General features: G+C 42.6%; 1 protein-coding gene across 1 annotated transcript; it reads left to right on the forward strand.

Annotated features, from left to right (window-relative positions):
• Positions 1-1,763: 1,763 nt before the first annotated feature.
• Eri1 (exoribonuclease 1) lies at positions 1,764-18,510 on the forward strand. The gene is made up of 7 exons (XM_038326645.1): positions 1,764-2,020; positions 4,834-5,012; positions 8,527-8,737; positions 10,461-10,544; positions 11,914-12,023; positions 13,269-13,383; positions 15,823-18,510. The coding sequence occupies exons 1-7, from the start codon at positions 1,922-1,924 to the stop codon at positions 16,063-16,065; spliced, it is 1,041 nt and encodes a 346-aa protein (XP_038182573.1). The 5' UTR covers positions 1,764-1,921; the 3' UTR covers positions 16,066-18,510.
• Positions 18,511-19,805: the final 1,295 nt, after the last annotated feature.

Below are 19,805 nucleotides of genomic sequence, written 5' to 3' on the forward strand. Positions count from 1 at the left end.
GCGACCTTCAACAGTGTGAAGAAAAAAGTAAAGATATGAGAAACTGAAACCTCACGAAGGACACAAAAGGCTTCAGAAGCACAATGCTAGTATCGCTATTATGCATCCCAGACAGAAAAGAATTGGAGGAAGCTACACTTCAGGAACCAATGAAGAGGCTGGACATACAGCTTAGATTTTTTTTTTTTTTTCGAGACAGAGTTTCTCTGTGGCTTTGGAGCCTGTCCTGGAACTAGCTCTTGTAGACCAGGCTGGCCTCGAACTCACAGAGATCCGCCTGCCTCTGCCTCCCGAGTGCTGGGATTAAAGGCGTGCGCCACCACCGCCCGGCCAGCTTAGATGTTAAGAGCACTTGCTGCTCTTGTAAAGGACAAGTGTTCCGTGCCTGCAGCCACAGGGCAGCTGACAGCCATCTGAAACTCCAAACCCCAGGGGTTCTCATACCCTGTTTTGGCTTCTGTTGGCACTGCGGGGTCCATGCAGTGTGCACAGATGTACATGTAGGCAAAATACTCATGCACATTGATTAAAATTAATATTTAATGTGTTTCTACGAATACTATAAAACTTATGTTTACGGCCAAGAATTAAAATCTTTTTATCTTTCCCCACCTTTAAGCAAATGTTTCAATCTCCAGAAGCAGAAAAACCATTGTTTGCACAAAGAACTCTTCTTTTATTCTAGGACTGTGAATGCCTAGTGCAGCGACCCTTTTCCCCTTCCTCCACTTCTCTTTCTCCAACCTCCATTTCCAATTCTTTTCAGACTAGTAAATTGAAAAAGACTGTGAGATTGGACTCCAGTCAGCGCAGAAGAGACACAACCACCATCAAAGTTAGATTAAACATCAAACACACTTCCTGTCTCTTGTGTGTCTACTCTTCCGAGCATGCTCACTTGATCAAGTGTAAATTTTGCCTGGCCCATGCACTTCCATTAAAACAGTGGTCTCTTCCTTTGCCTCTCGAACTTACTTCTAATGCCAGCACCCATGTGGCAGCTCCTAGATAGTTTTAACTCCAATCCCAGGGGACCCAATGCCCACTCCTGTCCTCCTGGGGTACTACAACACAAGGTGCAGACATACACTCAGGTAACCATAAACACAATGGGTGTGTGTGTGGAATGAATAAAAATTTCCCTAAATGAAATGATTGAAGAACGCCAGAGAATGCCAAACAGTTACAGAAAGGGAGAAATCCTGTAGATTTAAGCGTGTAACTAGCCAAGAAAAGAACCTGCGGTGTCTAGACATGAGGAATCCACTTGCCAGAAGGGCAAAGACCATAATGGCCATTCTTTTGTTTTTTCTTTTTTCTCTCTCTTTGTTTTTTTTTTTTTCGGGACAGAGTTTCTATGCATAGCTGTGCCTTTCCTGACACTCGTTCTGTAGACCAGGCTGGCCTTGAACTCACAGAGATCCGCCTGCCTCTGCTTCCCGAGTGCTGGAATTAAAGACGTGCACCCCCACTGCCCAGCTCACGCTGCCCGGTTTTAAAGCAACTTTGGCTACAGAAAGAAAATAAACGGATTATTTGAGTTACTGGGGGAAAAGATCTTAGAACCCGACACAAACACTAATTAGGGTAGCGTCCACCCGTTGCCTAGGCAATGGGCACACCCTGGAAAGCGCGGCTTGACCACGCCCATTGACTACGCCCACTTCCCCGGGCGCTTCTCTCCGGGGCTCTTTCCCGCCGCCGTCCTGGCGCGCAGGCGCGCACGCTCCCGCCCACTTCGCCTGCGCGGCGTGACGACGCCGTTCGCTCCCGGAAGTAGGAGGCGTCCGGCGGAGTTTGTGTGGCAGCCGCCGCGGGAACCCGAGCGCGGTAGTTTTCTTCCAAGGGAGAAAGGCGGCTTCGCGGGGCTCGGCGGCGTGGGAGCGAGCGTCGGCGGCCGTCTCCCAGCGTGAGAGGCGGCATGGAGGACAAGCGGGGCCGGCCGCTTGGCGGCGGCGACGCGGCTCAGCAGAAGACGCCGCGGGCCGAGTGTGAGGAGCCGCGGCCGCTGAGCGTGGAGGTGAGGGTGATCGCGCGGGGCTGCCTCGCTTCCCTGGCTCCGTCGCCATCCGGGCGAGCCCGCCTCGGCTTGAGGGAGGAGGTCGGGCGGGAAGTTCCGAGTGAGAATTCTGCGTAAACATTCGGCTTGCGCGGGCGCACTGCCCTTCCACCAGCCCCGCGGCGCTGATTGGCTGAGCTGGCGCCGGCGCTCGCCTACCCCCGGGTGGGGTTCCTAGCCGCCTGGGGTGCTCCCCGCAGCCAGTGCCTGCCCCAGACCACCGCACTGCCGTCTCTACCCGCTCCTGAAGGGACTCACCCCCCCTCCCCCAGCTTCCCCTTGGGTCCCTCACTATCTCGAGAATCCAGCCACAACCGGCTTCCTAAGTAGTTTGGTACCCCGCCTGTCCATCCTCGCGACGGCGGCGAGACTGTAAGACGCCTCCCCAGACTTAGTTACTCATCTTGATGGGTTAGTGTTGGCAAGCGCTGCGGCTTGTGAAGGAGACGCTAAAAAGTCCGTGCTTTTTCGTCGCAGGAGTTGAGCACTGGAAATCCAGGGTCTTCGCGGGGCTGGGGAGATGATCTGCCCAGCCGTGGAAGGGTAGGGTCAAAACCAAAACGTCAAAACGTGGGTGTTCGGGAAATGCTTCCCAGTGTCTTTGTTCTTTCCATTTACACCATCGTGTAGTAGCCAGAATACTCTTTAAAAATGTTATTTTTTTATGCATATGTGTGTAGTGGATGCCACGAGTGTGCAGGTGCCTTCAAAGACCAGAGTTAGAGGTTAGACATGGATCCTGGGGACCGAACTCCTGTCCGCTTGCAAGAGCAGAAATTGCTCTTGAGTGATCTTTTAGCAGTCTGAATGTATCTAATTTACTCCCATCGTTCCGTGCCTTCCGTTTGCCATGGCCGCCTTTGCCCATTGCATAGTGAACATCTTTGCTTTGCTGTCCACTCTGACTTCCCTGTGTTCTTCTTTAGTAGGGAGTTTTCTCCCTTAAGGATCTTGTGTTCCCCTTGGCCTGACCACTCTTCCTCCGGATCTTTACAGCGTTATCTTACTGCGCTTGTTAACCGGGTACTTTGGAAGGCTGACAGAGGCTTGCATTCAATGGCTCTGGAACGATGCCCCTTTTGTTCTAATCCGTGTTGTCAATAACATCACCTAAGTCAGTTTCAAAGCTAATTTGCAGAGCTTCTTCTCCTAAGAGAAATTGAGGATACTTCACTGTCTTCAAAGTCCTGAAACTTTGTAATGGAATGCTTTGTGTCCCGGACCTGTGTTCAGATTGATTTTAGCGACTATTTTGCCAGTTAAAACCTTAACTGTTACGTGCTTTTAACAGATGAATATATATATTCCCCCTTGACTTCAGCCTCACAGAGTTGTTGGTTGTTTTTGAGATTTAGCTAGTAAATTTCCATTGACTTTAGCTTCCTTGATCCTTGTAAACCAGTAGAAGAAACATTTTAATGTTTGGGCATTTTTGTTTCAACCTGCAAATGCAAAAGCTTTTCTTTTGTAAGTAGGTAGTGCATAGTTTTGGTAGTTTTATCAACAAGAGTGTGGAAACAGGAGTTATTTAGAAGTAGTTACTTTGTAGTTACTCTGTAAGAGTCTCACCTCCGAAACAGTAGGTTGTATTTACTTGAAAGAGCATTCAAGGGTCAAGATAGAACCTTTCTGTATAGAAAAACCCAGCAACTTTTAAGGTGAGTCATGTTTTTATTCTAGAAAGTGCAGTCCAGCCTTAAGTTCCACACTTTAAAGTACTTCTCTACAGTATAGAAAATTAATGTACAAGTTCATATCCATTTCCCGTAATGTGAAAGGAGTGAGTACTCTGTACGACCCCTAGCAGTACAACCTGGGCATTTGCAGTATTGAGTTGATTGCTGAGAGTGGGGGGTAACCTTGATCTGTCAAGATCAGTTTAAGTTAGGGACTGACTGTATTATGGCCAAGTAAGTACACATTAATATGCTATTAGCAAATAAATTGGTTCTAACGCTGCTGAAAACATAGTTTATGTTTGTAGCATCGCATGTAGAACATAATTAACTTTAGAAGTTAGTGTGTTTGTGGTTTAGCTCTATCCATGGGGAAAATAGAATGGAGTCATATGACAGAAAAGCAACACTGTAGATCTGAATAACTGATGAATGTCTGACAGTTTAGGAGCTTGAAGCAGAATGCATGTGTTTGCTTAAGTCCTGTGGCGTTTTAGTAGTGGACCGGAAATCTGTTTTCTTTTCTTTCCGGGTGGGTTCTGTTAGCTTTGTGAAATAAAGCCAGACTGAAAAGTTCTGAGGAAGTCGCTGATACATACACACAGTGATGTAAAAGGTCACTTAAACTTGGCTTAGTTTCAGGATATTGTTTGTGAAAAGACTTGTTTACAATCTGATGACTGTAAAGTAAAATTACTGTTCATTAGTAGTTAGCCTGCTATATACACAATTTCATACTTAGAGTAAATGCTACCTAAATACTGTTTACCATTAGCAAATACCATCTAGGACAGGTATATCTGTATAGGTGAGGGAACTGCTTGTCAGTGGCCCAAGGCCCTGCTGCTGTAAATGGCCAGCTGGGGCCCGGACTGTCATGCTCTGACTCTAATTCTGTCCTCTTTTTACTTAGCTTCATTGCATCTGAGGAATCTCATGACTCAGAGCAGAGCAGGGCCAATTATATTGGAAACACATCTTTCATCTTCCTGCTTTCCTCCACTGAACATACAGCATGGAGAACCCTTAGGAGTTTGCATCTTTAAAAATAAAATATATTTGCACTAATTGTAAATTATCTCTCTCCCTTTTTCGTAGAAAAAGCAGCGATGTAGACTTGATGGCAAAGATGCAGATGGATCTCAGATCATTACCTCCAACGGAAGTGACTTCAGTGACCCAGTTTACAAAGAGATTGCAATGGCAAACGGCTGTATTAATAGAATGAGTAAGGAGGAACTCAGAGCCAAGCTCTCAGAATTTAAACTTGAAACAAGGTAATTAAAACTAACATTAACCTGCTAGTACATCCTCTGCTTCATAAAAACTAGAATCACTTCACAGTTACAGAAGTAGTACCTGCTCATTTTAGAACACCTTGACAAGACTAAAAATGAAAAGAAAATCCTATTATGAGATAATTCAAATTACAACTGTAATTTATATTCTTTAGCTTGAGTCTTGGCATACAACTGTTTTGTTCTGCTTTAGATAGCAAAGGAAATCTCCGAATCAAAGTATGTGACTGTGTTAGAAATGTGCCATCAGTGTATACATGTACAGTCATGGCTGTTGTAGCAAAGATGTTGCTTAAGTTTTACTTTTAAGATGTCTTATATAGTCTGAGTCCTCCTGTCTCTGCCTCCTGGCTTGTTCACCATACTGGTCTTGAAAATTTTGCTTAATAGTTGGTCATTTACTTGATATGATAGAGGATATTTTTGTTTAGTTCCATATATTTTTATAACAGGTTTGTCTGAAATCAGGTGGAAATCCTTCACTTACATACAAATCATTCACTTTGTTTTAGCTTCTGAAGGAACTGTTGTGTGCATCACATTTAGCTGTACCGAGTGGGAAAGTGTAGCTTAGTGAACCCTCTGTCTTCTGAGAAATAGACACATATGTTTATAGAGCTATTTTCTACCCCTTCCCACTTTTTGTTTTGTTTTCTTAAAGTTTGGGGTATGTGGCATTCTGACTTTTAGCATCCAGAAATAGGCACAGTGTTTGATATCAAGAAAAAAAATTGACTATGTGTAATAGTTGAGAACATTATTCTGGGCAGTAGACTTCTTATCTCTTCACTAGCTTTCAGAAGGGACTTGTTGCCTTCCAGACTGTCTGCAGCAGTTTGTAAGGAAAGTCTTGATTTTGTTTTCTCTTGGCTCTTTCTGTTATTAAAGTACAGCCTGTGGCCTACAGAAGATGTCTGAGAAAACTTGTTCTTCCCAGGTGTGGAGATCAGTTCATGGGAGCTAGATGCATGTTTATCCATTTACTCAACAAGCCTGTGTGGAACTGGAAGCTCTATACTAGACACTGACACATTCCCCCACCCAGAAAATCTCAGTCTTGAGAAAACACACAAATGTCACAGTTAGAGCAGTCAGGGTAGTGTTGGAAATCTGAGTGTCACAGTGCTGCTGAGGGTGCAGAACAGTGTGTTCAGGAGTTCAGAAGTGGGACATTAAATTATGCCAAGTAGGAAAGGGAAGAGCATATTTCAGGCAAAAAGAAATTAAAAACAAAAGAAAAAACGGAAAACTTATAATTTCTATTTTTCAGTCATATATTCGTGTCTTAATCGTACAACCAAACTTAAGGAATTCAAAAGCACACTGTGTATCAAGGCTACAGCACACAGTGCTCTCTATCCACAGCTTACAGCGTGCTGTGGGGAGAAGGAATGTTTGACAGTGATTCTGAAATGGTACCTCGAGCAACATGAAGGAGCCCTATGCTGAAGTCCCTTATTCCTTGTGATGCAGGGAAGCCACTGAGGATGACCTGCAGGGAAAATTGAATTAGTGCTCAGTTCTCTTTTTTTTAATATTTATTTATTTATTATGTATACAATATTCTGTCTGTGTCTGCCTGCAGGCCAGAAGAGGGCATCAGATTTCATTTCACATGGTTGTGAGCCACCTTGTGGTTGCTGGGAATTGAACTCAGGACCTCTGGAAAAGCAACCAGTGCTCTTAACCGCTCAGCCGTCTCTCCAGCCCCATAGTGCTCAGTTTTTAAGTCAGGTGAAACGGTATGTTGCAGGCTGTGATCACAGGCAGCCTCTGCCATAGTCCGGGAAACTAAGAGAAGCCATTGTGGAGAGGATTGAGGACAACCTCGTTCAGGCAGTGTTCAGAAGTTGACCTGGTAACCATGGCATTTGGATAAGGAGGAGCCAGGCGGATGTTAGGGAGAAGTTTTTACCCAGGGCAGCTAGTTCAGTGTTTGTGCTACATCAGGTTTGCAGTGCCATTTCTTTAGAGAAACGATAGATAGATAGATAGATAGATAGATAGATAGATAGATAGATAGATAGATAGATAGATAGATGGATGGAGAGAAAAATAAAAGTAGTCACGTCTTGCAGGTCACTCGATGTCTTAATGTGAAAAGGGTCGAGGGACTTTTCTGTTTTGATAATGTGTCAAGAAAACACTAAAATGCTGGTCATGTGTATGCCTTTACTTCCAGTAACTGGGAGGCAGAGGCAGGTGTATCTCCAAGTTCAAGGTCAGTCTGGTCTACATAATTGTAAACATGAATAATAAGTACCCTGAGGCAGATATTTGGGTTCAACCTGAAGATCAGAAAACAGCCAACCATTAGAGAAACCTTTTACCTCTACCAAATCTGTAGACTGCAATGGCTGAAATCCTGTCTGTGAATCCTGAAGACTATGCACTCCACTGAGTTCCTGTCTCTTCCCCTTTATATTCTTTCTTTGCCCAGCCATATCTCTCCTGTCTCCACCTCCACCTCCATAGTGCTGGGACTAAAGGAGTGCTGGGATTAAAGGCATGTGATTACAAGTGCTGGGATCACCTATGTATGAGCTCTGTTTCTCTTTTAGACAAGTTCAGTCTTGTGTGCCCAGGGTGGCCTTGAACTCACAGAGATCCCTCTGCTTCAGAAGAGCTGGGATGAAAGGCGTGCACTACCACTGCCAGGCTTGTATCGCTGACTAGTATGTCTGCTTTGCCCTCTGATCTTCAGGCAAGCTTTATTTATTAAAGCATAAATAATATACCACTATGCATAATGAGTTCCAGGACAGCCAGGACTATATAATGAGATCCTGTCTCTTAAAAGAGTAAACACTAAAACAGTCTCAAGACAAGCAGCTGGTTGATATCAGCTTTCATAGGTAGGGTTCTTGTTCAGTGGTAGGTAAGAAAGGAAAGCAAATGGCTTAAAACGTGACTTTTAAGTCTCTGGCAATGTGACAAAAAAAAGGAACCTACTTGTAGTCGACCTGTGAGTATGTTAGTGTTCACTCTAGAGGGCTCTAGGGTGGCGTATCCTAAATTACTTTTCAAGTAGCTATATGACATTCAACTTTAGGGCCGTAATGCTTTCATACCCTTAAGAATTTTTTGTTTGTTTAGTTGTCTAACCCATGAATACCAGAAGAAGGAGTACAATATGTTCATTGTGTCTGCATTTTCTCACTCAACACTACAGTTTGTCCAGTTATCTTCAGTTTTTATATCATATATGTTTTAACATATAAGGCAGTGTTTGTGTGCACGCATGTATGTGCACAGTTAATGGCTTAAAATACTAGATATAATGAAGACAAAACTCTTGTGAAGGAAAATTTGTCGCGTTAAGCATTTTGTTTTCATTAGCTCTTTGCTAACTTAGCTTTGAGATTTTCCTTCCCTCCATTTGTCTTAGCTAGTGTTCATTAGTTGTGCTGTGATTTGGACTGCTCAACCTAGTGCCTGCAGTTAGGACTTAGGATTCTCGACTGTAACGTTTACCTAATCTTCTGTTTTTTAGAGGGGTTAAGGATGTCCTAAAGAAGAGATTGAAAAACTATTACAAGAAGCAGAAGTTGATGTTGAAAGAAAGCAGTTATGTGGACAGTTACTATGACTACATTTGTATTATTGACTTTGAAGCTACTTGTGAAGAGGGAAACCCAGCTGAGTTCATACATGAAATCATCGAATTTCCTGTTGTTCTATTGAATACGCACACCTTAGAAATAGTAAGTGAATTGTTGTGTTTTTATCTAATTTTAGTAGCAACTGTTCTGGTGTTTGGTAGGAAACTGGAAGCACCTGTCTGCCATTTTAGCTGGAAATAGAATTCAAAAAGGTGATTTTTGCACATTGCTGTGTGTTCCCTATCAGCATGGTTATTTAATAGAGAAACCATAATGAAGCGAATCAAGGGCCTGCTTTTCTGGTGCTCAGAACAGCTGAGTAGATGGCAGTCTCTAGGGAAGTGACAAAGACACCCTGGTGCCTGCCCCTGGCCCCAGAGGTAAGAGTCTGGTTCTGTGGACGGCCCTTGGTATCAGCTGACTTCTTAGAGCACTGTAGGCAGTTTTGATGTTCAGTGAGGGTGGAGGATAGTTTGTAGAAATATAGCTGGACCTAAATTCCCAAACCAGACTTTGCATACCCTATGGGATTGCTGGCACTGCATTGTTAGTTCAGGGCATCATAGAATGTACTCCTAAACATACTTCTTACCTTTAAAATGTGATCAAGAAGATGTCATAAGGCCTCTATCTAGTCACTAAGTCCAGAAAGGCCTTGTACATGGAAATGTGTTATGCTCTTCATCTCCATCCCCCTTTGGGGAGTTCTCTCCTCATACGTTGAAGTGGGTCTTTACTATTTGTTTCACCTGCATGATCTGGCCTATTTCTAAAATTGTCTACTCTAAAACAGATTAATAGTCAAAAGGGAAAATGGCAGCTGTGCAGGCAGGTGTCCTGGCTAACTCAGATGATTCCATTTGTTCTCTGAGCTTGGGGCACTGACGTAGCACTAGACAGTCGGGTGCATTGCCTTCTGCGTGTTCTCATGTTGTCTTCTTCCTCCACTCTACTGCTACTATCCCTCTTCTCTATTTATGGAAAACCCTTCAGTAAGTTCCCTACCTTTCTGTCTTCATTTGCTTTCTTCCCGTCATCTCTTTTATCCACTCCATTCAATCAAACTTAAACTGTATACTCTCTTTAAAAAAACTTATGAAGATGTGGGCTTGTGTTTGCATGTGTGTGTATGTGTGTGTGTGCGTGCGCGTGCACGCCACAGCCCATGTGTGACAGTCAGGATAACTTTGGGGAGATGGTTCCCTCCTCCCATTTTGTTTAGGAAGGATCTCTTAGTTCTCTTGCCTACCTATTTCAGGCTTCTGGGCAATTCTTCATCAGTAGGTCTGTGTTCTATCCTTGTTAGCAGCTAATTTCAACACAGTGGCCCAAGGACCCTTTAAAAACCTTGCCATGACTCCTGTTTTAACTTTAAATAAAAAACATATTCCATGTATGATTTAGCATCTTACATATGATTATCTCCTGTTTTATGAATTTATTTATTATTAAACCCATGTATTTTGTTTGTTCAATCTCAAACTGATTTCCTATGACTGAAACCTCATAATTTCAAAAAAAGTATCATTTTTAAAACCCATTATCGTAATGCACCAACTTCAGTAGGCTTAAATGTTCTGAACATACTGTAAACAAAATGACCAACATTTTCATGCCAAGAAAATATTTACCTCAACTTTGAAGGTTTGCTGACATGATGTTTTTAAAAAACAAAATAAACTGTCTTTACATTTAAATATCACAGGACTTTTTGTTGGGGAAGTTCTGCCGTGAATAGCTATGTATTTCTGCTGTGGCTGGATTTGTTTTGCGTGTGTGTCCGTAGTAGTCACAGGAAACGCTTTCCCTGTGTCCCTCCCCGCAGGAAGACACGTTTCAGCAGTATGTGAGGCCAGAAGTTAACTCACAGCTCTCAGATTTCTGCATCAGTCTCACTGGAATTACTCAGGTGATAATTCTCTTAATTTCTATTAGTTTTGGTGGTGGGTGCTTGTTTATTTTGAATTTGAAAAGAAAATTTTAAATTTGACTTATTTTTGTGAATAGTATAAAAATATCATTATGAGCGATTTAATGTGTTGTTTTCCTTATTGGGTAAAAGTCTTTCTTTCATACTGTGATTAAAACAATAAATAGGAGATGGTTTAAGAGATGGTTCAGCAGTTAAGAGCATTGGCTGTTCTTTCAGAGGACATGGATTCAATCCCCAGCACCCACATGGTCACTCACAACTGTCTGTAACTCCAGATCCAGGTTCCAGTGCTCTCTTCTGGCCTCCATGGGCACTGAACATGCACACGGGGCACATGAAGGCCAAGTACTCATGCACAGGCAACTAAAGGGCTTTGTAAAATAATAAATCAATAATTATCTGTAGTAACAAATAATAATGACAATTTTTTTAAACAAACAAGGCCTTAGGTCTGGTGCAGTGGTGTGTGCTATAGTTTCACTTGCTAAGGGAGTAAGGGGCTCAATTTGGAGGCTAGATGCCCTCTTGAGCTCAGACATTTGAGCCCAGCTTGGGCAGCACTGACAGAGCCTCTCTTCAGAAACAAAGTCAAAGCCAAACTACACATGCTAGCGTTTTTGTTACTCCCTCCTCCCCACCCCCAGAGTTGTAATGATGCAGTTGAGATGTTAGTTGTAAACTAGGCGGGTGTGGTGCTCGCCTTGAATCATAGCACTCAGGAGGCAGATCTCTGTGAGTTTGAGTCAGCCATGTCCATAGTTCTAGGACAACTAGGGCTATTGCACAGACAAACCCTGTCCTGAAAAACAAAGAAAAGAATTCAGTTGTAAAATGGAGCTTTAGTAAGATAAGTGTCAGTGCTATACTCAGATAGGGTTTGGAACATGTCTGTTTACAATCTTGACTATATACCTTTGGTGGTCTATCTCTGGTTTTTGTTTATGTTTTAATATATAGGTCTTTTAAAATTTATTTGGATCCTTCATTAGTTTCACTCTCTCTACACATAGTTCAGTGCCCACAGGCCAGTCTGGTCTAGCAATCCTTGTGTAGAGCTTCACTCTTTCCAGTGACTCTAGGTCACCTGTGTCATTAACAAAACCAGGACGATCTTATTTCTTAATTTTGGGAGAGTTGTATACTCCCTTGAAAGCAGTCTTTAATTCTTGGCCATAAAAATGAGTTAATTTTCTCAGATTAACATTTAGGTGGTAAGTAGGTCTAAGTCATTGAAATCACAGAGTTTAACAGTTCAGGAACTGTTTGTTCTCTCTGGTTTATGCCTGGGTGTGTTGCAGGGCCACAAGCAGTAGCTGCCCTAATCTTGTTCTCCTTCTGTCTTCAGGATCAGGTAGACAGAGCTGATGCTTTCCCTCAAGTCCTGAAAAAAGTAATTGAGTGGATGAAGTCAAAGGAGTTAGGAACTAAGTACAAATACTGCATATTAACAGATGGGTAAGTAGGAAAACACGATTTCCTTCCTGTTTAGCAGAAGAGGCTCTTACTCATTGAGTGTCTAGATGGTCTGTGCAGTGTTACTTAGTAAGTCCCCAGGAATCAGTGCACAAGAAAGGGTTGTTCCCCACTTGAGAGTTGGAGGCAGGAGGATTAGGAATTCAAGGTCAGCCTACGTAGTGAATTGGAGGGAAACCTCAGCTATACTTGTGCCTCTTCTCCAAATAAGAAAAGGAAAAGGGAAAATGAAGAACTAATAGGAAGATCTGAAGGGTTGGAGGGGGCACAGACATTGTGCCAAGGTCACTGTACCACAGTGTCATCAAAGGTGAAGAAAAGAGCCCTAAAGAGCTTCTGGTCTAGTGTCTGCCGTGGTGGTGTGGGCCCCCATGTTAAGTTGTTGGCATAGAAGACATAGAGCTCTTCACATATGACCTTAAATTCTGGGACAGATCATTCAAAATCGGTGTTTTGTTTGTTTTGCTTTTTAATTAGAACAGTAGCAAAAACAGTAATTGATGCCCCCAAAACAATTAGGCAGCTCAGGCAATTGTCTGGTGAGGGCTGATGATGGCTGTTAAAAATACACAGAGGAAGAGTACCCTAGGGTTTGTAGTTGGTTTTGATTTTATAGCAGTGAGTTGCGGGGTTGTAAAATTTGCAGCTGTTCTTGACTCTGCCTGAGAGTGACTTCGAGGTCACTGATTTGCACATTGCACACTCAGTTGGGGGTTTGATTCTGAGACAAGGCTTCACTGTGGGGCGCAGGCTGGTCTGTGTGCTGCAGCCGCTATAGTGCTAGGATTAAGTAGTGTGTACTACACCCTGCAGTAAGCACAGTAGAGGAATAGCAGGCCAGGTTGTATGTTCACCCTTAAAATTTGTCTCCATGTTAGTTGCTTACATGTTTTGTGTCAGGACATACTCTTAAAGAACTTAACTAAAATGATAAGTTTGGTGTAATATGCAAGTCTAGCAGTTACACAAAAGAACTCAGCAAGGTGACAGTTTGACAGGAATCAGAGCCACGAGTAATCAAGATGAGGAGCCTTGGTGAAGAAAATAACTGCATTTTTTCTTTTTTAAGCTTAAAAATTTTTCTGGGAATCAAGGTTAGTAAGTTCTCAGCTTGGTATTTTGTGTGAATATGAGAAGGTCAATGTAAGTAGAACACAGAAAGAACAACTTAAAATATTCTTTGTAGTACTGGTGTAGTGTTTACTTTATCCCCTTTCTCTTTATAAGTTCCTGGGATATGAGTAAGTTCCTGAACATCCAGTGCCAACTCAGCAGGCTCAAATACCCTCCTTTTGCTAAAAAGTGGATCAATATTCGAAAGTCATACGGAAACTTTTATAAGGTAAAAATTTTACTTTTTAAATTAGTTATGCTGATCATATTTGCTCAATTTTACATATATATTCAGCTGTGATTTTGTATGCATATTAAAAAATTTAGGTTTTTAAAATTTTGATTTTTCTCTGTGTGCGTGTATTTATAAAATTATAGAAGTGTTTTATGGACCCCTTTCTTCATTAAAATGCTGGTTTTGAAGTAAAGGATGAAATAGCTGTCACAATTTCTATGCTTTGTTTTTCTTTCTTCGGCCACAGTCAATTTGGACATAACTTAAGATCATATAAACTGGTATAGTCGAGACATGCTTCCTTATTTAAGCACTGGATGTAACGTGCGAGTGACCACAACTGCAGGGCACAGGAGTCTCTCTAGGTTCTCAGACAGTTGAGCAAATGTCCCCATGTTTAGGCATCATATGTACCCAGGTATATAAATCTAAATATAAATCCATCAGTAGTTTTTGAAGTAGCACCCCATCTCTGCAGAAAGTTGAGCACTATTCTATCATTTTTATTAGAATTTCCATTTTTAATTGGAAACAATTTTTATAAATATTTCTGGTCACAATTTTCCCCTTTCAACTCCCAAATCCTCCCCACCCACCCAACTCTGTGCTCCTTCTCTCTCTCAAAAACACACAAGAACTCACAAAAATACAATCCAAAGTATACAAGCAAACTACCAATAAGACAAAAAATGCCCCAAACTGAGACAAAAAGTACCAAGAGTCTCAATGAGACTCTGTTGGAGAAAACTTAATCCTTCTGTGCTAGTGTGTATCAGTTACGGGGAGCTTTGGTTAGGGTGGGAGCCTGTGTCCCTTCAGCCTTGGCACTGGGTCCCCATTTCACTTCACAGGCCCTGTGCATGCTGCCTAGTCTCTGAGTTCACATAGGCATCAGTTCTGTTGTCAGAAAGACACTGTTTCCTTGGAGTCGTCCTTCACCCCTGGCTCCTTCACCTCTTCTGCGTAGCTCCCTGAACCCTGAGGGGAGGGGTTTGATGGAGACACCTGCTTAGTACTGAGTGCTCCAAGGTCTCACTCTGCACATTGTCCAGTCGTGGGTTTCTGTTAATTCCCATCTGCTGTGCCAGGAGGCTTCTCTGATGGCGGCTGGGCGGGGCAGGAGAAGCAGTGACAGTACTCCTCCTCCCTGGGGTGCCTTTGTTTCGCTGACACCTGTGTTGGAGGTCCAGCGGCCTACCTCGTCTTCCGCCCCGACCACTGAGAGTTGATTCAGTCTTGGCTTGCCTCCCTGTTCCACAGCGTGGCCACACCTTCTCAACATCACCATTTTTAATTTGTTCCCCTGGCTAATACCTCAAAGTTACAGCTGGACAGTGGACATGGAACTCTCTAGCTCAAGGCTGTGCCAGCCCAAATGCCTGTGTAGTGGAGTCCACGAACTGTTTTTCTTTCTTCTGCGACTATGATTGATGGTTTAGTGAGTGGTGGTCTGCTGGTGTCTGTGCTGTTTCAGTGTGTGTGCATCAGAGTCTCCTGAGAACTCCGGTGTCATGCTAGTGGTCGCCTTTATATGGGACTTGGTCTTTTTCCCTTGCAGCTGTTAATATCCTTCCTTTGTTCTGTGCGTATAAGTGTTTTGATTATTAAGTCCCATGGGGAGTTTCTTTTCTGGGCCTGTGCATTTGATGTTCTGTATGTCCCTTCAACCTCAATGGGAATCTCTTTCTTTAGCTTTGGGGATTTTTCTTTTATTTTATGATTTTGTTAAAAATATTTTCTGGGCCTTTGACCTAGGTTTCTTCTTCCTTTGTATCAGTATTTGTAGGATTGGTCTTTTCATAGTCTCCTATCCCAGGTGTCTTGTGTGGTTTTCATTTGGTTTTTTTTTTTTTTTTTTTTTTTGTTCTGTTTTGTTTATCGTTTTCTTTTGATTGATCTTTTCTTTTATAGTGTTTTTATGACCTGAAATTCTCCCTTCCACCTCAGTTTCCTCCGAGTTTTTTTATTTTGACTTACTGAATCGAGTTATATTTTTGGTTTTTGTCTTTTAGAGTCAGGATCTTACTGCGTAGCTCTGACTGTGCAGGAACTCACTATGTAGACCAGGCTAGCCTCAAACTCACAGATAGATCTTCCTGCCTCTTCCTCCCGAGTGCTGGGATTAAAGGCCTGTTTCACCACACGTGCCAGTTTGACTTTAATGCTTCTATTTCTCTTTTAGATTTTACTTTCATGCCTTGAATTGTTTTTATTATTTCATCCAATCGTTTATTTTCTGGTCTTCAGGAATATTCTTGTTAAGGTCATTGAGCATATTCATAATTGCTGTCTTGAAGTTTTTGTCTTGTGCCTTAGTGAAATTGCTTTTCTCTGGGAAAAGTAGAATAGGGTACTATTGACTGTTTTGTTTCTTAGTTTTCAGTTTAACTGTTCAGAGTACTTAAAATACTTACTAAGCTTTTTATTTTCCAGGTTCCTAGAAGCCAAACTAAACTGACAATAATGCTTGAAAAATTAGGAATGGATTATGATGGGCGGCCTCACAGTGGTCTTGATGACTCTAGGAATATTGCTAGAATAGCAATTCGGATGCTTCAGGATGGATGTGAACTTCGAATCAATGAAAAAATACACGGAGGACAGCTGATGAGTGTGTCCTCTTCCTTACCAGTAGAGGGCGCTCCAGCTCCACAAATGCCACACAGTAGAAAGTAGCTGCAGATTTGTTGGCTCAGTTGCTACAATTGCATCCCAGCTAGTGCGGCCTCAAGCACCTTAAACATTTAAAATCCTATTACAGTTTCAGAGATGGGTATGTATGCAAACACTCTGTGGGAGAACACACTGAATTCTTTGTCACCAGCACTTTTGGTATGAGCAGTATTTGTTACACAGTAGCCATTCCTGCTTAAAGCTGAATTTTATACTATGAGGTGTCCAAGATGTGTTTGTTTGGTGTTAAAATGCAGTTTTATTGATTTATTCCTTGATGCTGAAATTTGAAATGAATTTCTACATTAATACTATTAAATTAAATATGTTTTTAGAAGTGTGGAAAGGATTGAAAAGTAATGTTTATATTCCCATTGGATGTTGTGTACAACATAGTCCTTTTAGTTTTTGAAGTTTGTAGGTAAAGTTCAGCTGCAGTCATCTTGGTGTCACTGAGGGATTTGTCCAGGAATGCCTCGTGGGTGCCAGAGTCTACAGGTGTTCACATTCTGTACTTCAGGTAGCATAATGTGTGTATATAAGCTACACATATTCTCCCATACACTTACATGATCTCTAGATAGCTTATACTTAATAAAGTATAAAAAATGGTTGCATTGTCTAGGGACTAAAGACAGGAATAAAAGTATGTGGTGATGCACATACAGCCACAGTAGGCCCGACCACACGGCACATGAAGAAGGTTCTCAGCCAGCAGCAGCAGTTGTCCTGTGCACCACACATTCTGGTCCATTCAGCTTAGCACTTTCTGGGCAGCAAATTCAGGTATTTCTTTCTGGAACACTGCATGAATTCAGGACGGGTAGTTGCTTTAAAGGTCAACCACCAAGCTTGACAACCTGAGTTTGAGTCTCAGGACTCACACAGTGGACTGAGAGAATCAACTCAAGGGTGCCCTCTGATCCTCTGCTTGCACACTGGTGGAATTGAGCTCACACACGTCCTTCCAAAGCAAATAAGCACAATGTAATAAAGTACTGGGACACACCTATTTTCAACTCATAACTGAAACCCTGTAACAGACTACAGGCTCTAGTAAGAAGTCAGTTGAGAAGATTAGTGGAGGTTTAGAAGAGCCCGTCTGTGACATACATGTGTAATTCCAGTGCTGGGGAGTTAGGGTGAAGATGAGTCTGAGGCCACCCTGGACCCACCAAGAGAACCCGACTCCAAAGTGTCACAAAAGTTAAAATTATAAGAGCTATAACCTACAAATCCATGGGAGCTTCTAGGGATTTGTTCATTAGCTTCTCTCCATTGTGAATTTGCCCCACTTTGAGACTGACTTACTGACATTTGTGTTCCGTTAACTGTGCCATAGTTAGTAAAAATACCTGGCTTGTCTTAGTAAGTGACCAGTGTATATTGGAAAATAATTCCTATTTATAAAATCAGAATGTGCATTGGAGATAATGATGTAAAACTATCTAGAGGCCAAAAGTATGGACTTTTGGAATTAAACCCCTCTCAAGCTTTTCCTAATTTCACTAACATGGCTTGTTTTTTGTTTTGAACCCTTACTAGGGACTGTGATGCCACATTATTTCTGTGGTTAATCCAGGCAAATAGATTTCATCATGTTCTCCAGCCCCGTGCGTAAGAGAAAGGACAGTAGGCATGCTTGGTGGCATGAGAACTCACTGCAGGCCTATGGGTTTTTTGAGCCAATGAGCTTCTGTCCTGCCAGAGAGGAATGGAAAATAATGCAACACTGAGAGACAGGTGTCGCGAGGCCTGCTCGGCTTACTCTTGAGGTGATTTTCCATGTACGCCATGTTGACACAGGGCAGGTCCATACCCTTGGAAAATAAGTGTTTGTCACCTGATTACATAGTTACTACCAAATAGCTGAAACTACAATTGGAAAATTGGAGAATAGCAGGAAATACTAATGCCTTCCTGGGTTTTTTGGTTTTTGTTTTTTAAATCAGGCTGATGAAATTTCTTCCTGACAAGTAACCAAGCACTTAACTTTTTTTTTTTAATAATTTTAATAATAGTAAAAGTTTTTATAATTCTTGGTCCTCCTAAGTGTTTTGCCATCTTTACTCATCATGTTTTGAGTTTCCACCAATTCTTCTGATTTGGTTTGGCTTCTGCTCTGATGGCTTGTCTTTAACACGTAAAATCAGGTAGTTCTCGGGAGGAAAATGCTGGAGCGGCTGCCGCTGTGTGTAAAGATGTTTGTACTAGTCTATTCTTGTTACTGCTTTAACCTGTTACACTGAGAGTAATATAGTTTCTTAAAGCCTCTGATCTCTCCTTTGTCATCAATAGCCATGTTAATTCCCTTGCGTTCCTTTTACTTGCTTGGACACACTGAGATGTTTTTTACCTATGTTGTTTCCAAATCCACACCAACTGATACACTCGGCTATATTTTGTCTCTCATGTTTGTATTAAATACTGACATGGACTCTGAAAATATTTATTTACTTTCCACTTTTCCGTTCTTTGACTGACCCAAACAGAAGAATGAAGAAGTAGTTTGTTTTTATGTGTGTCTTTGCCTGTATGAGTTTAGGTGCACCATGTGCCCTTAGATTCCCGTAGAGCTCTGAGGGTATCAGATGCCACCTTGGAACTGGAGTTACAGGTGGTTGTGAGCCACCTAATGTGGGTGCTGGGAACCTGAATCCATGCTTCTCCAAGAGCAGCCATCACTCAACCGTGGAGCCATCTCCAGCCCCAAAGAATGTTTTTCTGATTCCCTCCCTCCCTCCCTCCCTCCTTCCCTCCCTCCCTCCTTCCCTCCCTCCCTATTTTACTTTTTTCCCTTTAGAGACCTGCTTGTCCCTCAGTAGAGATAGATTTCCTCAGCTGGGTTAGCATGAAAGATCATGGGAGTCACTAACATGATACTTAGATTCTGTCGTTGAGTTATCGTTTATTTAAGTGGGTGTTTCTTGAGAGGTCAAACATCACTAGTCCTTCTTCCTGAATGTTACCTTATGGAATATTAGGGTGGAGGGCAGGTGGGCAGTAAGATTTCTAGGGAAGGAGGGATCGTGAGTGATCGGAAGAAGCAGCACCAGAGGGTGTTCTGGAGGCAGGGAGGGCCAGTGCCTAGGTGGTACATTTGAGAAGGACCTTGCCATGTCAGCATGGTGGGAAGGAACACGCCCTCTTCAGTCTCTGTGCCTGTAAAGCTGCTAATAACATCCGGAGGACCCACCCGTATGACCTCACCTGTGCTCAGTTTCTGCCTCTCAGTACCATCAACAGAGGAATTTGAGGTGTTTCTAAGACCTGAGCTTTAGGCTATGCATTGAAACCATACCACTGTGTTAAACTTCTCTCTTGCTGTGATAATACCATGGCGAAAGTCAGCTTGGGAGTAGAGGGCGTGTTTTATCCAACACCTGAGAAGTTAGGGCAGCAAGTCTGGGGAAAGCTGCTTAATGCTGGCACCGCCCACAGTGGGCAATGCCTTCCGATGTCAATTGCCAATCAAGGAAAAGCCTCAGGTAGATCCACAGGCCTGTCTGAGGCATTTTTCCCATTGAGACTCCCTCAAGTACCTGTGGGCTGTGTCAAGCTGAAGCTAACAAGGAGACACTGTGCATCCCTCTCTGTTCGTCTCATAAGTCTTTCTGAAATGTTCCACTGCACTTCTACCACAGAAGCCTGCATTTCTCACTAGATAAAAGTCCTGGCATTTAGACCTTCCAGTATGGGTTCCTTATAATTTCCAGCTTTGATGGCGGACATCTTCCCCAGGT

The sequence above is a fragment of the Arvicola amphibius genome, chromosome 4, assembly GCF_903992535.2.
Source record: "Arvicola amphibius chromosome 4, mArvAmp1.2, whole genome shotgun sequence".
Taxonomy (NCBI): Eukaryota; Metazoa; Chordata; class Mammalia; order Rodentia; family Cricetidae; genus Arvicola; species Arvicola amphibius.